General features: G+C 45.5%; 1 protein-coding gene across 2 annotated transcripts in view; it reads left to right on the forward strand.

Moving 5' to 3' along the window:
* Positions 1-20,775, forward strand: part of LOC147717726 (E3 ubiquitin-protein ligase TRIM39-like) — a 112,668-nt gene that overhangs the window by 5,671 nt on the left and 86,222 nt on the right. For both annotated transcript variants that reach the window (XM_086924507.1, XM_086924508.1), the window contains exon 2: positions 19,796-19,891. In XM_086924507.1, the coding sequence (XP_086780633.1) occupies positions 19,796-19,891 (96 nt within the window). The remainder of the gene's footprint in view (positions 1-19,795; positions 19,892-20,775) is intronic.

Consider the following 20,775-nt stretch of genomic DNA (forward strand, 5'->3'; position numbering starts at 1 on the left):
GTGACCCTTCCTTACAGCAACAGGTTGAATGATTGTGAATTATTAGCATTTTAATCTAGTCACAGTTTAAGAAGGTCTAAAATATTATACAATTATGAAGCATTTTATAATAAAGACATGCCCCAAGGAGCAACGAATACTGTGAAAATTCTAACAAGATAGTGCTCAAAGCGATGAGTCCAGTGTACAGAGCAAATTCAAGGTCTATATTAGGAGTTCATCATGAAAGTGCAAGAGATGGCAAGAAGGTATCTACACAAGAGGCATATTGTTTCAGCGAGATCGTGGTACAATGCTATGCCAATTACCATAAACCCTGTTAGTCATAATCTTTAGTCACAGACAGCAGAACAACATTTTATCACCAAGGGATGAGCAGTGCAGTTAAGGCATATTTCAGATAGGCCTCGCGTGGCACCTGACATGACCCTCTCCTGTTAGGATGCCCACTGCCCCATCCCTTGCCAACAACAAACTGCCAAGGCTACACAGAATAAGAGCTTGATATGTCTGAATATGAAAGCTTGACAGCACACATAATTCACCCAAGGGCTTGTGGAAAGTGAGCAATCAGACAGCAGCACGAAAATCCTACTGCTGATCCTGGCTGCATCTATTTTTACCTGCCTGCCAAGTATCGGTAACCTATACACATGTGCCTTTTAAAGCTTTATTGCTTTTATTGTATTGCCTGTATTTTCATTATTGTGTCTGTGACTGCTGTTGTCTGTCTTCCCCAGCTGCCTGTATGTGGTCCGTGCCCTTTTTCTTCCCTCTGTTCCCTTCGCTGTCCCCGGGTTCTCTCCGCCAGGTCTTTCCTGCTGTACCCCTCGCTGCCCCGTGTCTCTCTGCCCGTTCTGCCTTCTGTTCTTAGCTGCCCCTGTATTTCTGTATTTTGCCTCTGTGCCACTTGTTTTTTGTTCCCGTCTGCCCTCTGTGCCACTTGTTTTCCCTCGTTTTCGTTCCCCTTTTGCCTTTTGTTCCACTCGTTTTTGTGCCCTTCTGCCTTCTGTTCCACTCGTTTTTCCCTCGTTTTTTGTGCCTTTCTGCCCTCTGTGCCACTCGTTTTTTGTGCCCATCTGTGCCACTCATTTTTCCCTCATTTTTGTGCTACTTTTAACTTCTGTTCCACTGGTTTGTGCCCTTCTGCCTTCTGGTCCACTCGTTTTCCGTGCCTTTCTGCCCTCTGTTCCACTCGTTTTCCGTGCCTTTCTGCCCTCTGTTCCACTCGTTTTCCGTGCCTTTCTGCCCTCTGTTCCACTCGTTTTTTGTGCCTTTCTGCCCTCTGTGCCGCTCGTTTTTCCCTCGGTTTTTGTGCCCTTCTGCCCTCTGTTCCCCGCGTTTTTTGTGCCGTCCTGCCCTCTGTGCCGCTCGTTTTTCCCTCGGTTTTTGTGCCCTTCTGCTCTCTGTTCCACTCGTTTTTGTGCCTTTCTGCACTCTGTGCCACTCGTTTTTCCCTCGTTCTTTGTGCCCTTCTGCCCTCTGTTCCACTCTTTTTTGTGCTCTTCTGTGCCACTCGTTTTTTCCTTGTTTTTGTGCCCCTTTTGTCTTCTGTTCCAATGGTTTCCCCAGCTGCGGTGCGGCCCCCCTGGGAATGTTTCACGGACCCCTGGGGATCCGCGGACCACAGTTTGGGAAACGCTGCTTTAGTGTGAAAATGCATTTCATGAAAAGGGATATAAAGTAGGGTTGGCAATAGAAAAATGCCAGGCATATGTTTAAAGAGCCTGCAAAGACCTCGTCTTGACACCAAATAGGGTTGTAAATAAAAAAATGTATTCATTTGTAATGTGACTTTTCTGTATTTGTTCCCTTTAAATTATCAGCCAAGATCATTCAGGCAGCCCTAGAACACAATGAAAAGTGATTTCTAGTTAATTTACTTTTTCGAAGTATACACAGAGAAGTGCTGAAATACAGCCTTAGGTGACTGCTTCAGAAAGGTGCTATAGAGAGATGAAGTGCGTTGTTGGTGAGTGGTAGTGAGGTAATTCATGGAGAAGGAGGAAATGGGGGAGAGGGCACAGTGTGCGCCAGTGGTAGGGCCAGCCCTGGCTGGGAGTGTTAGTTCCCCCTGAAGTTCGGGTCTGGCTGCCCCCCTGGCCACCACTGTGCGTCCCAAAAATGATGGAGGGAGACGTATTTTATCTATGTGAAAAATAATTTTGTGCGAGGGGGAAAAAACAGACCCCTTGGCTAAAATGCAGTTCCCCAAAGCAGTTCTACAGAAAGTGAACTTTCGCGTGCTTGAAGCACTTGAAATTTACTCAAATAGAAATCCTCCAAACCTTTCCAGGAGTACTCTTGCGAACATGTTACTGGCAGGATTCCCAGGGTGCGCATGGAAAGATTTGATTTCTTGATCATTGGAAGTTTGCATCATTGTAAGGGTGTAAACCTGTTGGCGCAGTTTTACAAATATTTTAGCCTGAAACACCTGGTCTGTAATACTTGTGAACTTACCCATGTAGAAAAGTCTGCATACCTGACGGCCTTTCTCCCTGAGTAACTGTAGACAGGCCAGGTCCCAGGATTCTGGACCTGGAGGGCTACAAAGAAGCCTGGGTGGGCCCTGACTGTACATGGGGGAAGTGAGCAAAACTCACCTTTTGTGATGTGCTGCTTAGACTGACACCGTCTGTCAATATGGGCGTGTCTTAGGGTGACCAACTGGCATTGGTGCAAATTCAGGACGGTGAGTGTAAAAATTCAGGACAAAGGGTCAAAATTCAGGGCACAAATTCAGGACAGGAGGTCAAAACTTCAGGACATTTGGATACGTTTTACAGACACATCAGAGGTCGCGCAATAGTATATAAGTAAGCCCAGCCATACCCAAACATATTCAAAGATTTGCAAACCTATCCATCATGTATCCTTCCATCTATCATTTCACTCATCCATCGATTATCCATCCATCCACCCTTTCACCCTATTCATCTGTACTCTCATCCATCCACTCTTCTTCCCATCCATACACTCATTCATCCAACCATTCATGGGCGTCCGCAGAAATATTTCCAGGGGGGGGCAAAATGTTAACGTCATCACCATCCTCCGACATGATGTGTGCCAGGTGGGGCACACAAAACACTGGGGCGCAGAACTAGGATAGACTCAATTAAATGCCAGGAATCCAGGACATGTGACTGACCCTGCCACGGGCCAACAAACACCACCTGTAGGGAAAACGCTAAACTTTCTGACAAGGTGCTTTATCTCTGTCTGCTAGGTGTGCAGACTTCTGGGTCCTCGATCCAACACCAATCAAGGCTGTCTTCAGCACGATTCAATTTTTATCAGAATAGTTTAAAACAGCCTATGATTAAAGCACTAGATTAAATATACTGTATGCACAGTGTATGTTAGGGATTATTTGTAGCACACATATTTACCAATATTGGCTTCTTGGTGCTAGAATTCATGATAACTTTTATCCAAAGTTAAAGCACAACGTCAAAGTTAGTAATAAATAATGCAACAATCACACATGCTAGTGATTTGACAGTGGGTGCCCCCTTTACTAGAATTCCCCGGGCATTGCTAAATTTTACACACATTCAATTAATTTATACAAAATAAAATGTATAGGTCCAAATGTTAGCTATATTTTTTAAAAGAAACTTAGAGTCCCTCTACGTGTAGTCAATGTCAAACTGACATCGTGCGCACGTTTAGGGATACAATAATGGCCAGCTCCCTTATGCGGAAGCCCGGCACCGTAAATGTGTGGCACATGCGGCGCCCGCAGCTGCGCCTTATCACAGGTCCAGGGATGCTGAGTCTTACACAGTGGTCGAAGTGGGGGAAAGAAAGTAGGGGAACAGTGGGCGGAGAATCAGAGGGCGGGAATAACCCAAGGATTGGATCTGTGGGTGGAGCCAGAGGTGTGGCTAGAATGTGCAGACATCCTAATTTTTAGTATTTGTTTGGCATTTCACTGCCCAGTTTAATCAACCAATGGATACACATGATTATTTAGGTTATAATGAGTTATTGACATTAAAATATATTCACAAAGTGGGATATGCTTCTAATCACCGAATGTACCAAATATGATAAAATGTGGAAACACAAGCACTTTGTCTCCGAGCCATGTGGTTTTTGTCATCAGCACTTCACCCTTTTTCAACAACAGCAGTTCAAAAATGAATGGCAAAATATCCTAGTTTGCAAATGTTTTCTCTAAAATTGTGGCTCTGCCATATTTGCCTCATAATGCAAGATCTGCTGCATGATCTGACAATTTAAACTAATACGTTGTTTGTAGCTCAAACATATCAAAAGTTAATATAAAATGTGACTTGTGTTGCTGCGGAGTGGATGGCCTATTGTAAAGGTTGACTGGTCACCTTTCTCACTGCTGCATTTGTATGTTACACTGGTACTAATATGGCAAAATCTTTCCAGAGACTGTTAGCATGTGTACACACGTCAAAATAATAAAATATCTGAAAATATACTCCATTACGCTGCAGCCTTTTTTTAATGCATAATTTAGTCACCACTACGGCATAATGTTGTCATCCTTTGCTGCATAATTAATTCCAGTGGCCCCACAGCAGGCAGCACCATGTTAAAAGTGCTTGTGAATGAAGCAGGGAGACTGTGAAGTTTGCGAACTTAGTTTGGTGTATGAAAATCCTGTATTGCCAATCCCTGGTGAATTGCAGCTACTGCTGCTGAAACAAGGCCAATGGAGGTACCTTTGGGTGAGGCAGACTGGCCTCAAGGGCAGGGCCAGCCATAGAACTGGTGGTGTCCTGTGCATTAATGTTTGTTAGTGCCCCCCAGTGACCACCTCTGCCATGGATTCCCTCACTACAACCCTTTAACTGTGTCCCCAAGTCTCCATAACCACTCTCTCTCAGATGCATTTAATTTGATTTACAGCGCCATTCATACCATTGTAGGGTGTCAGAGCACTTTACATCACACACATTACACAGAGACAATCAATATGTGTGTAAATCACTGTATAGAAAATGTTACATTAGACTAAGGACTACAAGGTGTAGAAGTCACATGACAACCATACTAGTATCCCGTATAGTTTTATAGTGATTGGTCTGGAGAAACACAATACCCGGAATTTAAAATGTAATACCATGGTTGGGGGTTCTCCTTAATAATCAGAATTGATTTCTGTCCAAAAGAACACTTTTTGGGACATTAGGATAATCAAAGACTGGGGTACGGGGGGAACATATTGCTCAAATGTATACCTTGCAGTTTGTATGCAGCTCTTAGATGACAGTTATTAGCTCACTGTTCTAAGTTAGGATTTTAACTTATAAACTGCAAGTAACAAAAGGATCTCTGACAAAAGCAGTAGCCCACTGACCTATTTACATTATGTGCACTTTGTGATCTGCATGGCGCATGTTCTTTGCAGCCGGTACATTAACCATCTGAGCTACCTTTCCATGAGTCAAAACTTCCACTAGACAACATTCTGATCTCTCTAGGAAGAACATTAATCACCAGAGTCATCATGACATTTTTATTGTTGCCGAAAATTGCTGGAAGCCAGGAAGGAGGCAGCAAGCGTTTTTAAAACCATAATATACTTGCAAACATGATGCCTTCACCTAAAGTCAGCACCCAGTACGGTCACACTGGTTGCACCGCCCTAGAGCTGGCCATTCTCAAGGGTCCTGTGACCTCAGTGACTGTTGTTCTAGGGTGTGCTGCTTCATAGGCATGCCCGCAAGACTGGAGGTGAACTTCAGTATGGATAGTGGTGGGCAAGCCTTGAAGGTTAACCTACACTTGTCTGGCTAGGGTCCACCTGCTGGTATGAAGACACCAGGACTTCTAAGGTGTTGCAAAGCCTTCTAAGGTCTAGCATGGGATTGTGCTCTCGCAGGAGAGTGTTCTGGTGGGCTGGTTATTAAGGCTGAACCTGGTTCCCAGTTCCAAATTCAGCATCTCTGACCATACTGCCACATCCTCTCCCCCACTGAACACCGTACTGCCCCACTGAGAAAAACTCCCACTGTTTTCAACTACAACCCAATTGTTGCCCGCTATAAACACCTGGATGCGCAATTTAAATTACGCATTAGACAAGATCAATATGCGGCCTACACAAAAAGAGGAACAACATCCTGGAAGAAGCAAACACTTATAGGTAATGCAAAATTTAGCAAACCATGGGAAATGTAAGCAGGAACAACATGGTTACCTTAATGCTTTTACACTCACTATTCAGAAATCAGTGAGTGATTTTGCCTGAAAAGTTAAGGACACTACTACAGGGCCCTGAATGGACCCATTTCAATGGCCATTGCTTATATCCTTACAAAACGTAAGCAGTATGGTAAAAAGACCACATCCCTGGACGCAGAGCAGCAGCACACCTTTTGTTTTCCAATCCACACATTTTGGTACCTCCAGGATTGGTGCACTAGTTCCAAGTCCAAGAAAAACAAAGACAAGAAAACAAAAATAGCGCTTCACTGGCAAACGCTGTAAAAGTGGCGCTAATGTGTTTAAGTGTGAATAAAATCAGTTTGGCCAGTTTGCTACTACTCTTTCTTACTTTATTTCGTTATTTATCTATTTTTCATATCTTTAGCCTTTTATTCCCAATGCTGCACTGTGGAATTAAAATGTCAGAAAAATACTACATTTCCATCAAAAGCGTCTTTCTTTTTTGGATCCATTTCACAAGGAAGCAAATAAAAGAAAGGAGAGGAAAGAGAGTGAGAACCCCGTCTTGAAGTCACGGTTTTCATGGGCGTCCGCAGGGGGGGGCAAGGAGGGTCGCTCCAGGGGGGGGCAAGCGCCCCTCCTTGCCCCCCCCCTGCGGACGCCCATGCAACCATTTACCCTTTCACCCATCCAGCCATCCTTTCAATTACTCAGCCATCCACCCAGTCACTCATCCATCCACCCATCCACCCTTTCAGTCATCCATCCTCCATCGACCCTTTCACTTAGCAATCCTTCCTTCCTTCCATCCATCCACCCACCCATCTATTCATCCACTCATGAATCCATCCATTGACCCTATCTCTCATCCATCCTTTCTCTCATCCATTTATCCTTTCACTCCTTCACTCATCTATTCATCCTTTTGTCCATCTACCCTCCCTTTCACTCACTCATCCATCCTTACATCCACCCTTTCACTCATCCGTCCATCCATTCACCCTTGCACTTATCAATTCATCAATCCATCCATCATTTCACTCATACATCCACCCACTCACTCATCATCCACCTTTTCACTCATCCATCCATCCTTTTACCCATCCAGCTACCCTCCCACCCATCCATCCAGCTATTTGCCTTTTATCTCTTTCATCCTTCCACTCACTCGTCAATCCTTCCATCCTCTCTCATTATCCATCTATTCAATCTTTCAATAATCCATTCACCCTTTCACTAATTCATCCAGCCAGCCATCCATCCCTTCACTTACTCACTCGCCCACCTTTTCATATTAATTTTGAGCTGAATCTTTTTGAGAAGAGGCCCATCAAGAACTTCACCCTCACTGCAGGAGCCATTCCAGCACTGGGACAGAAGCCACCCAAGGCAGAGACAGGATCCACCACAGGGGGGACAGGTGCCATCACAGGCGGGGGGAGGAGCCACCACATGGGGGACAGAAGCCATCACTTGGGGAGGAGGGGAGGGGGCAGGAGCCATCACAGGAGTGGGAACAGGATCCAGCAGGGTGGGCACAGGGGTGGGCATGCAGTATACTAGTATCATCTTGGTCTCTTCCAGGGTGGGGTAGGGCTCCTCACCCCCCTCCTGGACAAGACAACGAGAAGACAGGCTCTTTCCAAAATGTTAATTTTGCCATCCCCTCACTGTGATGTACAGTACTTAAAGGAGATACTCCAAGAGAACTGATTTAACTGATTGTCCTCCATACTTTGTTAATCGTGTGGGTGTTATTGTGCCATTTCTTTATTTTATTACAATATAGACTGCATGTTTGAAGATCCAAGGTTTGTATACAATTTAGTGACAGTAATTAAGCTCTGTCAAGAGAACCACATGCTGTGCTGCCTCGGTGTAATCAGGGCCGGTTCTAGGATGTTTGGGGCCCTGGGCAGAAAGGGAATGTGTGAGGCCCCTCTAAATTGCAGAGACATGACGCATTCAGGCCTGTTTGCATCTGAATAAATGCTTGCCCCTATTCCTGAAGCTGCAACCCCTCCCTCTCAGTCACCTTCAAGCACCTCTTAACAGCTCATCAAGGGCTGGAGGTGTGAGGGTTGCCATCCCGCTGAGCCTCTCCAATGCTGCTGGGTGTCTGAGCTTTGGTCCTGCATCGGAGTCTGTTACACCCGACCTCAACAGCATCGGAGTCAAGAAGGGAGGTGGGTGGAAGCTGTGCCAGCTTAGGGTGGTGCGACCCGTGCCATGTTAAAATTACGGACAAATGGCGTCCGTTAAAAAATCCTTCACGGACAACAGACAGACGGCCGTAATCACGGACTGTCCGTGAAATTTATGGACGGTTGGTCACCCTAGCGTGTCTATGAGGCAAAAGTAGCATAACTTTGTGATGTGACTCTTCTGTGAGTGACCGATGGTCATACTTGCCACCCAGTTGTCTGTCTGACTTGAAGCTACCTTCTGATGGGATCTTGCCTTCTCTGTCTTTAGTTGTAGAGTAGTGCTGTACCCTACCCCGCTGTGAATAGTTGATGAGTGTGGTCATTTTCGCTTCCCTCCTCACTGACCTCCATTCTATCCACACAGCAGGCTAGTCAGAAGGGTGTGTTGGAGCCTGCTGCAGGGACTACTTGCAGGAGATTGTTTTGGTCTGTTGTAATGTGTTAGACTCACCAACAAGTTGGGATGCAGCTTTTCAGTCTGAAGAAGGGTGGGAACACAAGTTCGTAAGACCTTAACCTCTGCCTGGCAGTATCCAAGACCGATGCCTGGGCATACCTGTTTGAACCACTTAGAGTGTCAAACTGACGTATACAAAAAACGATAGATGGAATGCTTGCAACAATCCCAGCTACTGTAATCACTCTGACTGCTCACAAGTCCATCATTATTTTGCACAACATGCCTCAACAATATGGACCCAGCCATATGCCAATCAGTTTTGGCCCAACTCCAATAGGTCCATGGTTCGCATGCAAAGTTTGCCACTGGAATAAACCTATACCCAACTGATGAGCCCCACAGGCCCGAAAAAATCATAAAGTTTGCCAAACCTACGGGTGTAATGACTTGTATGAACGACTCCCTGTAACTGCAGTATGCTTTACCTATATATTGATCTCAAATTATGTGATACTTGGAAAATATTTTGTTTCACCGTCACTTTTTTCTTCAATATCTCATATGAGAGCACCTTAAACTATGTGAGTTCAGCTTGTGTGCGCTACAAAAAAGTATTTTGTTTGATTTATTAGACTCAACTTTTTCTCCATGGATAGTACATATAGGGTACATATGACCCCTGCCTTGCACCTTAATTCACAAATAGGATCGTTATCCGGGCAGGGGCTGGACTGTTATTCAATTCATGTTTAAAAACTCACGTTTAATAATATTACTAAAGCATGATATGGTAGCACACAGTCATTTAAGGGCAGCACGTTTTCCTTTGAAATAGCTATAAACCTTCCCACTGACATGCAGTTTTACGAGTAAAAGTATATAGAGCTTAAACAATGTGTGGAAATCTGATTTCGGAAAGTATTTATAATTTACACATCACCAAGTAAAGGGTCCTGATTTGTTTTGATTCTATTGAATCTTTGTTTCATTGCACTTAAGAATTACCAAACAATTTGATTTCCTAACTGCTATTTGTATAGCTCATTTTCCAGCTTTTTAAATTGTGCGTATTAGGAAACAAACTGACGTTCTATAGCCTTTCATTTCACACTCCTTTGTCAGATCATTCACTTTACAAAATGTTCTTACTTTTCAATCAGAGAAAGAAGAGAAAACGTCAATCTCCAGGATAACATAAACAACCGTTTGTGAGAAGACATTAGCTGGCATTTGACCTCAGACTTTCATTGCACAGCAAATTCGATGAGATCACCACACTGGCTCACTTGAAAAAAAGGATTACATTTAAATCTCAATGCTTAGCATCCGAGGCATTGCACGTTGTTGGTCCTCAATACCTGAAGCAACATCTGATCTGGTATTTACCCTCCAGAAATGAAAGATTTTCACAAAGCAAACTTGTACACCTCCCCAGATTCAAGAAAGCTCGCTGGGGTGGCAGAAGTTTCATCTCATGGACAGTTAAAACACAGAACTCTCTCCCGGCGGATATAAGAAACAGACCAAATCTGCTATCTTTTAGAAAGTTACTAAAAACATGTCTCTTTGCCAACTAAAATTATGTTTATTACTTCTTCATTGGCCACCTTTCCGGGTCTCTTTGGGACTAGTGCCTAGAAGCCCTTGAGCATTTGTGCGCTATACACATATTCAAATCAAATCGGATAAAAACAAGATTTAAAGACCTCTTTATTGCTCATTCACTTTCTGAACAGAACACCTATTCTTTGCCAGCGAGGAGCTCTCTTGCCAGAAAGGACCAGTAGGCCCTAAAAATATCTCACCTTGATAAAATCTGACTCGGCATAGCGAGTGGACGAGTAGATTGCTTCATGGCATTCCCTAAGAAGGGTAAAACTGGTCTTGGGTTGCTTATGTTTTTTAAAAAAACTTTAAGAGTTTTTCGACAAGATAATACAAAACCTAGTACCCAAATTATAGGCATATAGTACAACATTCCCTCAGTATTGGCCGGGGGGGGGGGAGCAAAGCAGGGCGAATACCAGCAGGTATAGCAATCAAGGCATAACGTTTGAAGGCGGAGCAAGTACAGGAAACAAAACAACAGTGACAGGTGGAGCATTCAAGGGTACATAGGGGGGGTGGGGTGGGGGGGGGGAGCAAGGCAGGGCGAATACCAGCAGGTATAGCAATCGAGGCATAACGTTTGAAGGCGGAGCAAGTACAGGAAACAAAACAGTGACAGGTGGAGCATTCAAGGGTACATAGCTTTGTGGTAATGAGTCACAACCGTATGTATGAGAGACTAGCCCTAGGAGTCAGTATCGACATTCAACAGGTAGTCCCTGAGTAGTTGCCAAATATCTTTCCGGTATGAGGTGGGTGGTTGTAGCGTGGCCTACACTTAACTAGTGGAGCTGAATACCACTGTCCCAAGGGTTGCTTATGTTTTGGTTCATGTTGTGTCTATAGATTGGACAGGAGGTCAGCCTTATGACCCTTAGAGTCCACTTCTTTGTCTGGGGTACAAGTGGAAGAGCAGGTCCAGTCCTCTAGGCACTTTTAAGGTCACAGGCAGCAGTCCATTCCTCTTCTGTTCTTCCAAAAGGTCCAGAAAGTCTTCAGAGGAGGGTACTAGGGATGCCACCTTTATGCCTGGGTGAAAATTGCAAAAAACAGCAGCCTGTGGGCGGGGAGAGCTTCTGGCACCCCCTAACCAATGGGGTGAAGGTTCCTGGGGGTGGCCGTACTCACTTTTGCAGAATTTCCTATTGCCCTACTGCAGACAATCTCACAGTGTACCTCTCAACCTAAAACAAAGATGGCAAAATATTTATTTCCCTGTGCAGAGCTCTTGTGTTCACACCAGAGATGCTGCCATGGAATTCACCAGCCCCACCTCTGTGGTCAGTATAAACTAGTTCTGGGGGTAGTTCTCCTCCTCTCTTATTGGTGCCTGCTCTTCTGTGGGGGCAAACGAAGGGTGGAAGGTCTTGTGTCAGCTAACAATTGGTTATAATAGTGGAGGCCTCTTTTGAAGTAAATCTAGTTCCAGCCCTTAGGCCATCCTGTCAAGAGGACACAAGACCTCTCTGCGTCCAAGCCCTTTTGTCTAGATGAGTGTTGGAGCTCATGATGGTCTGCCAGTCTTTATAACAAATCCAACTTCACTAATGAATTAAGCTCGTATTAACTATATTAAAGTCCAATAATACATTTGTAGCAGTTTCCTACCCGGAGATAACACTCTTAAATAATAATATATTGTATTGGAGCATGGAAGGATGTTGTCTTTGTTTTGATCCCATATGGGAAGTATTTCCATGTCGTGCATGATGACCCCTGAAGAGCGGTTATCAGCATGGTGAATGATGAAGTGTGAGAGACAGACACTCAACTTTATGTTTATTATTATTCCGGTAGCTTTGAACAGGTCTGTAGGTGCATTTATTGCATTTCATTATGCTATAGTAGGCTTAGCTAGTTACTGTTCTCTTGTATCCCAAAGCTTTCCTATGAAGCAGCCAACCATGCGACATTGGAAATTGTTTGTTGGGCTTTTCTACTGTAAGGACATGTAAAAGTTTAATGTTACTCATGTTCTAATTTTAAATGCCATATATTTGGCATTCGGGCATTAATGCATGTGTAGGGATGACTTATTAATATTTAAAACGATTGTTTTGACCTGTATAAAGGGGTCATTTGGGCAGGTCGAATTTGCTGTTTAAAACTGCAACAGCCAGGCTACAAATAGCAGGCCTGCAGTTATGTTAGCACTGTCACTGCTGTGGGTGGCACAATGGATGCTGCAGTCCACTAGTGAATCTTAAGGCTGTGAGTACATTTTTCACTATATATTAGGGTCTTATAGGTAAGTTAAATATATCAATTATGGGCATGCCAGTTTTATCATGTTCAAAGGGAGAGCACAGGGACTTTACCACTGGCTAGCAGGAGTAAAGCGCAAAGAGTTCTACTGCCACCTAAAACAGCCAGGCAAAACTCTGGGTACACGACGCAAAAGATGGTAATTTCAAACAGTTCTGTTTCAATCTTATTGTGAATTGTGTGTATTTAAAAATGCAAAAAATAATTATACAGAAAGGCAATATGCAAACTATTGAAATGTTTAACAAAAAATTAGCAGCAGATAAGAGGGCTGGAAGTAGAAAGAAAGATAACGAATTGTCCACACAATGTGGCAATAGTGAGAAGGGGCAAACATTGAAGGATAATCCCCAAACTGTTCTGTTTTAGATATTTAGCACTTGGTTCGTGAATTGCAAATCTCCATTGATTGCTTATTTGATGCTACAGTAGATTTCCCTGCCACCATTTTTTTTTCCATTTCAAAGATTTTTATTGAAGATATTTGTAATACAGTACAGTGGTAATGCGGGGGCACATACAGATGGGTTACAGGCATCTTGTGGTTACATTCAGCATTTGGCATGGCGGCTGACATTGGTAGACGGAGTATCTATAGAATGGATAGAAAGTGAGAAAGGAGGGATAGAGGGGAGGGTGGGGGGGGGACAGACCATAGCAAGTGGGTCTTCTCTGGCCTGCGGCTGGTTACCCCAACGGAGCTGGGCGGTTCTCTGTCTACGGGGGTTTGTGTGACCCTAAGTGTGCGTCTAGGGAGGCCCATATCTTGCTTCTTGCTGTGTGACAGGGTGAGGACCTTGCTGTGATGTTGTCCGCCCCCCTAAGGACCCATCTCTTGAAAGTCGCCTTGCCGGTGCTCTTCCAGTTTGATAAGATTGTTTTAACTGCCGCTGTGAGTAGAAGGTCAACTAGGTCCATATCCTCCTTAGATTCTACGTTTGGGGCCATGAATGCGGTGTCTAGTCCATCGAGACCTTACTGTATGGTTCCCTCCACTACTGTGTTGATGAACTTCCACTCTGTTGGCGGGGAGTTCCAGAATGTCGCTATTTAGTCGCCAGCTGCGGCCGGGTTTCTCATTGTGTCTGCCGCTAAGCGAGAGGGTTATGTGTGCATGGTCTGAAATTGTTATTGGGCCGATCTCCGTGGCGTCTATGAGGTGTGTGTGGGTGGCTGACATGAAGATGTAATCTATTCTGTTGTATGAGTTGTGTGGGTGTGAGTAGAAAGTGTATTCCCTCGCGTCTGGGTGCTGTAGCCTTCAGGGGTCTCTCAGTGCTAGTTTGGCGCAGAGGTTTTTAAGTGTGTTCTGTTCCTGCGACCTGTGGCTTACTCTATGTGGCTGTCTATCTATGGCCTGATCTAGGGCCTGGTTCATGTCTCCTGCTAGCATGATTAGCTCGTCTTGGGGGATGCTGCCTAGCCTGGACTCGACTTCCTCCCAAAAGGTCTTGTCAGCTGAGTTGGGCCTGTTTGTTTGCTGCGTGTATCGACTCCTCTCCTCTCTTGAGGATTGTCACTAGTATCCTCCCTTTTTGGTCTGCGTGGCATTTGTGTAGTGCTAGTTTGGCTTTTTTGCTTATAATTGTGACAACTCCTCCTTTCTTGTGTATGGCGGGTGAGCAGAATACCTCACCTATCCATCTCGCCTTGAGGCGTCCTCCTCCGCGATGCTGTTCTCCTGGAGGACGTACACGTCCCCCTTTAGTTTCGCCAGGTAATCTAGTGTTTTCCGGCGTTTGATTGGGTGGTTGAGGCCTTTTACGTTCAGGGACACCACCTTAATGTCTGGGAGTAGTTGGCTATGTGTTCGGGTTGTCATGGCGTGTTTTTCCCTTCGCTATCTAGTGTGGTGAGTTCATTCAGTTTCCTAGTGCTGTACTGGTTCTGTCCCCATGGGAGATGGTAAGAGAGGAAAACAGGGTGAAGACAGAAAAGACATATAGATAGAAAGAAGCATTCAACTGTACTAAAGAGATCCCTTCCCCTCCCTTCCTCCCTCCCCCTCCCCCAGACTTTGTGCTGTAGGCGTGCAACAGCAAGGGTCCACTCTCCCCCACCCCACCCCCCGAGTTTGGTTCCTTCCTAGCCCTTATCTGATACGATCATTCTGAATTATATATTCCTCATTGTTCCATAACATTATATGTGTTTGGGTTGTCTCCTTGCACCAATGGTTAAAAGGATATAAGAGTTCCTTCATGAGGTCACAGGTGCTTGGGCTGTACTGTTCAGGGTCTTCCATCTTGCTGTTCGAGGTAGGTATGTTGGTCTCTGTTTTTGACTTGGTGAGGTCGATTCATTGTTTTTTGGGGTATACTCCCAGTATCACTGACTGCCCATTAGGCTAGAGGTAGCGTTCTAAGACCTTGCTCTCTTACTCAGTCCCGGGTCTCTAGAGAGCAGTCTTGAGGTAGCTCTGTCGTTCTGAGGTAGATTGGTTTCATTCTATTAGGTTGTCTCGTCCAGGTATCATTCTCTAAGTTTGAAGCTAAGCTATTGTCCCCCATCGGCCCCATCCTCGGGTGTGTCCGATGAGGCTCTTCTTTTGGCCACACCTGGGCTTTGTGCATCCATGTCTTCTGGGTCTGGTCCCTGTAGGTACCTTCTTAGCTCGTTGGGTTCGTCAAATATCCGTGAACCTCTCCTGTCAGTAATTCGCATTCTCGCTGGTCCTGCGAAACTGAAAGTTATGTTGGCTTTCCGGAGTCTGTGTCTTAGTGCTAGGAACCCTTTCCTGGTTTCCACTGTCTGCCGTGAGAAGTCCTGTGTGAGACGATTTTCTGACTACTCCATCTCAAGTTCTGTCCTTTCCTGGCGAAGGAGAAAATCGCCTCAGTGTGGTTGGCGCGGAGTGGCTTGCATATGATAGATAGCCCGTGGGCCTCTCCCATTCTGAGGTTTTGTTGCCGACACTCTATAGGCTCTGCCCACCTCGAATGGCCTGTCAAACTTTAGGCCGGTCAGCTTTGGTAGGAGGTCTTCCAGTAGGGCTGTGCATGACCCACGTGCGTTCTCCTCCCCTTCGAGAACTCCTAGAAGCCTTATATTCCCTTTTCTGCTGCGGTCGTCCTGCTCCGCCAGCAGTTTCTGCAGATCGCTGGTTGTTTTGGCCACAAATCCCATGTCCATGTATGTCTTGTTGATGTTGTCCTCTAGTTCACTTATCCTCTTTTCCGCCGCGTCAATTCTGCAGTTCGTCTTGCTTTGGTCTGCTCTTATGGCGGCCAGTTCGAGCTGCATGTTATCTATTGTCTTTTTCGTGCCTTGGCTAGCTCGTTTCCTTCGTTTATTTTCTTTGGGAGTGTATCCAGTGTTGTTGGTTTGTTTTTTTGGTCTTGTTTCAGCTTTACAGGAGAGTCTGGCGGGTCCATTCTGACCTTTTTGCTCTCACTTGCGTTTTTGTCATCGCGTCCCGCCATGGTCCTGAACCCCCTTCTGGCCAGGTATGTGCACAGCCTGTTGTCCTTCTGATGTTTGGCCGGGGCAGTTTTTGTGTTCTTTGTTGTTGCTTCTCTGCGTGTAGGTTCGAGGTCAGCTCGAAATCTACACGGCCATCCGATCCGTCCTTGTCCTCGTCTTGGCCCCTGCCAGCTCACTGCCCGTTCCGCGACGCCCTTCCTCACCAGCCTAGGACACTCTGCCTGTCGGCTCCTCTCGATCTTGGGCACAGCCCTCTTGGCGACGTATTCGTGTTGTGCCTGAGGCTACTCTAATGTGGTGCTCTTTGTTGCGTGTCGCGTGTCCGGGCTACTCTTGCTGGATCTCCCTGATGAAACTGGGGTTGTGCTTGGTAGGTTTTTAGCACGTGGCACTGTACCTCCCCATGCGGTTGAGCTTGCCGCCGCGCCTCTGTCCGCTGTGGCCGTCCGCTGTATGCTGATGCTGCCTCCTGCGCCGATGCCGTCCCCACGTTTGTTATTAGGTTTGATCCGTTCCGGCTCTGTGTGTCCTTATTCGCGTAGGCCTTTTGACTCGTTGGGTCATGCGCTTCCCTGTCATTTTTAGCTGCTGCCCTGTGTGGCTGTGCTTGAGGACTTCCTTTGGGCAGCGCTGCGTTTGCTGCTGCACTCTGCCTCCTGCTTCAGTAGTCTCCGGTGGGCAGCTGCTTCTGTCTTCTACGTTGGGGCTCCCCAGTGCTCTCCACCCCTGCTTCAGTGCGCCGCCATTTTGCGACAGGTGGTGATCTAAAATGGCCGCGCCCAGTGGCTGCTTCTAAGTTTCGTTTGCGCGCGTATCACTTCTTCCGATGGTGCAATCTACCGGTTTGCGCCGCTTGCCTGGAGGGTTCCTATGTTCTGCAATTGGCTATGGTACCAGTTTGTGTCGCTTTGCTCCTTTCGATGCGGCCGCCTTTTATGTGTACCCCAGCAGATCTCTACTTCGTCTTAGCGCTCTGCTCCTTGCGCCTGGCACTGCATGGAAATGGCCATGCCCGGTGCTTGGTTTCAGTTTCGTTTTTGGCGTTGTTCCTATCGTCTCGATCTGCTCTTATTTCCCGGTTTTGTACGCCCGCTGGGCCGCCGTTTACACTGCGGGTCTTGCCCTCGGCTCCGGTACTGACCGCTTGCTTCATATGCGCTTGCGCTGGCTATCTCTAGCGGCTTACTGTTTCAGTGCATTGCCTCGGAGCATCGCCATCTTGTGCTCTTCCTTTACTGCCACAGTCGCGTTCTTCTCCAGGAAAATCTTTGCTACGTTCGCTTTTACCCCTTCTTTCCTCACACATGCGTGTGCTCTGCCGCTTCAGACACCTCTTAATATTCTTTGTTGTTCGTTTTGGGCTATATCGCCGCTGCAATCGCCGTTCGTTGTCTCTGGGTGGCGGAGGATCCGGACTTAGGCGTCTGTCTGCCTTGCCATCCAAGCCAAGCCTCCTCCCTGCCACCATTTTCACAACAAACAGAGCCAAGAGTGCCTTTAACTTGTGCCTATGTTGTCTTGACAGCATCTTTAAAGAACCTGCTTTGAGTCTCCTGCTGTTAATGGTGTATCTGAAGTAAACACACCAGAGTCCACACTTATCCACTCTGGTCTCATTAACAAACCTGTTTCTGATGAATCCACATCCTTTGTGGCCTGCCTTTTGCCTTGTCTTTGGCCTGCTGTCCGCTCCATGTGGATGTCTTTTGGAAGGATCTCAAAATGTGACTTAAATACTGTATCATGTTGGTCGTGTCCAATTATAGCACAGATGAAGTTTGTCTTTTCAGAACATTACCATATTGGCCACAACTCAGTCCTCCTTCAGATCTAGGTTGTATACCAGTGAAAGCATCAATGTATTACCAGATCTAGCACGTGTCTAAGTATGTATGGGCTCAGGGTGGTATGCACTGAGTCATAAACAGCCAGGAGTGTGTGTTCAAATTGTGTAAATAGTCCCCCCTCCGCATAAAGGTATGTGCTTGTTTTTTCACTATACGTGTGCATAGGAGTGTGTGCTTTGGGAGTGTATGTTTATACAATTGTGAACGTGTCCGGATTGCCATGGGCTTGCGCATCAACGTTGTGAGGATTTATAAGAATGTGTTTAATGATTATGGATGTAATCCACAGTACGTTTGGTGTAGTTCTAGCTCTTCTTTTTCAACATAAGGTGTCTTAGAAGGCTCCTACCCTCAGATGTCAATGCTATCTCCATTTCCAGAATGACCTGATTACCTGAAAGGGCTATGGATAATCATGGAGCTGAAATATTTTAAACCATAACAATTATAAAATTAAACCGCCCTTCATCTTGTCTGATTTAGTCTTTGCTTCAGGGGTCTTTTGCTACTTGTAGTCCACAGGTTCAAACTCTGACAGAGTTAACCTTGCCTTTCATCCTTACTAGATATATAAAATCAACATTCAATAATAGGTCTATTCGATAAAGGAAGCTTAACTACAAAGACGGTAAAGTGAACAAACACTTGATGGGGTTGCATAGACGGGATTATAGTCCACGTATTCTGTTTTTGACAAATACAATATCCATTTCAATATTTTTTTTAGCTTTTTATTTGATTTTGTAAATCATGAAAAAAAAAAAAGCACAAACGAGCACCCAATAAAAATAAGAAAACGGTGCGTAAGGGCATCATCACATCAGATGTCTTTTCGAAGTTCAATATTAGCGATACAAGTGAAATGAACCCCTTCGATGCTGATGACGAGCTCAGCTCGTCATCAGCCACGGGTGGCGTGTGCTGATGACGAGCTGAGCTCGTCATGTAACGCGGTTTTGCGAAAAAGCCGCACAGCGCAAAAATCACCGCAGCAGTGATGCGGTTAAGGAATCAACAGCGACTTGATAGGCACAATAGATCAAATTGCCTGGGCCAGATGTTTCGAGCTGAGAGCACATCATTCGAATCCTCCTGGATAGCCAACTTATAGTAATTAATCCAGCTACCCCATATCTTGTGGAACTTGCGTGGGCGGCCTCCGCTCTTGTGTGTGTACCCTTTCCACTACCATGAAGAGGTTCAATCCGGTTTTCCATTCCCTTATGTTCGGTATCTCAGAGGCCCCTCCCCCTCTGCCTCCCCCACCAGTGTTTGGCCGGGTCCCTCTTTGCTAACACCAGGCCCAAATTGTAGAATAGTAATTTAATTCATGGAAGATTCACGTCATTGGATATGCCCAGGAGAGCATATCTGGGGTCCTCAGGCAGTGTTGTCCCTATCACTTTAGTCAGTACTAGGAGTATCTTTTGCCAGTATGAGTGTATGACTGGGCAGACTCTGAGTGTATGGGAAAAGTCTCCTCCCTGCCCCCTGCACCTTAGGCAATCTGGTGCCACTCTACCTATCCTATGTAGGTGATCTCTATCGTAATAAATCAGATGGAGAATTTTATTCCTCTTCAATTTTAATCAAATGTTTTGCTAGGCATGTTTCTTGGGTGCACCTTGGAGGGTGACTTTAAAGTAGTTTGTAAATGCATAGATCTAAGGAGTGTGCATAAGAATACGTTGAGAATGTGTGAGGTGTTCATATCAGAGCTGAAATCACCCAGTTGACATAAGGATTCACCCAAAGACCAAATGCAATCTGTAGGAGCATAGGGATGGGGCTCCCCAGATAAAGCCATAATTCTTGTTCTGTGACAAAAATCGCACACTGATCTGCTGGACAAGTATTGGATAATATGAGATGCATTGGTTGTATTTCAGAAAACACTTCATAACCACGTGGAACGACTGCAGAAGGAGCTGGAGAACCTGCAGACATGGGAAGATGAGCAGAGAAGAACAGTGTCAGACCTGGAGGTGAGTGGAGTCAGGACGGTGTGCTTGGAAACTGCACCCATTCAGAGAGACGAGGGCATTATGGGTCCGACCTGGAGGTATGAAACTTGGGATATCCCTGACTGTCGGAGCTGGAGGTGAGGCGAGATTTGGGGGTGCACCTGATCGAACTGAAGTTGAGATGACTCATGCTTGTATGTGTGTGTAGAACATGTCATGAGTGATGTATTATTTGAGGTCCTCAGCAGTACATGTCAGGGGGTACTTTACGGTATGGTTACCTCTTCTAACTAGAACTGGTGAATTTCTGTGTGGTTTCTTTAGTTTAAAACATGATGTTGTCACTGACATCCTCCTAACTTTAACGTTACTGTAACCTTTGTGTTTTTTCAGTGAATATATAAATATAATATAAATACCATGACAGTTTGGATGCTGGGAACGCCCTTCATACAGGGCGGGGTTGATCAGCAGGCTTCATCGCTACACATACACCAAATACATTCTTTTGGTGAGAGAAAGGAGCCACACCAGCTGATTTGCTTCAGCATAAAGTTTATTTCTGCTGAGGTTCCAACACACAACGTGCTCCAACCACTACTAGGTCTTGGTCACACGATTAAGACATGGTAGTGGACCTGTTGTGTGTAGGAACCTCTGTGGAAATTAACTTTATGCTGAAGCAAGTTGGTTGGTGTAGCTCGTTTTTCTCGCCGAAAGCACGGTGAAGGTATTTGGTTCATAGATATAGATATGGTGCTGGGAGTATTTTCATGGTTTTAGGGTATAAGGTGGTAAGAGTAATTTTAGGGTGTAGGGGTATAGGGTTGTAGGTGTATAGGGTGGCATGGTTACTTTTAGGGTTTAGGGTGGCTAGGAGTATAGGGTGGTGGGGTGGCTAAGGC

Source organism: Lissotriton vulgaris, chromosome 5 (assembly GCF_964263255.1).
Source record: "Lissotriton vulgaris chromosome 5, aLisVul1.2, whole genome shotgun sequence".
In the NCBI taxonomy this organism is placed as follows: domain Eukaryota; kingdom Metazoa; phylum Chordata; class Amphibia; order Caudata; family Salamandridae; genus Lissotriton; species Lissotriton vulgaris.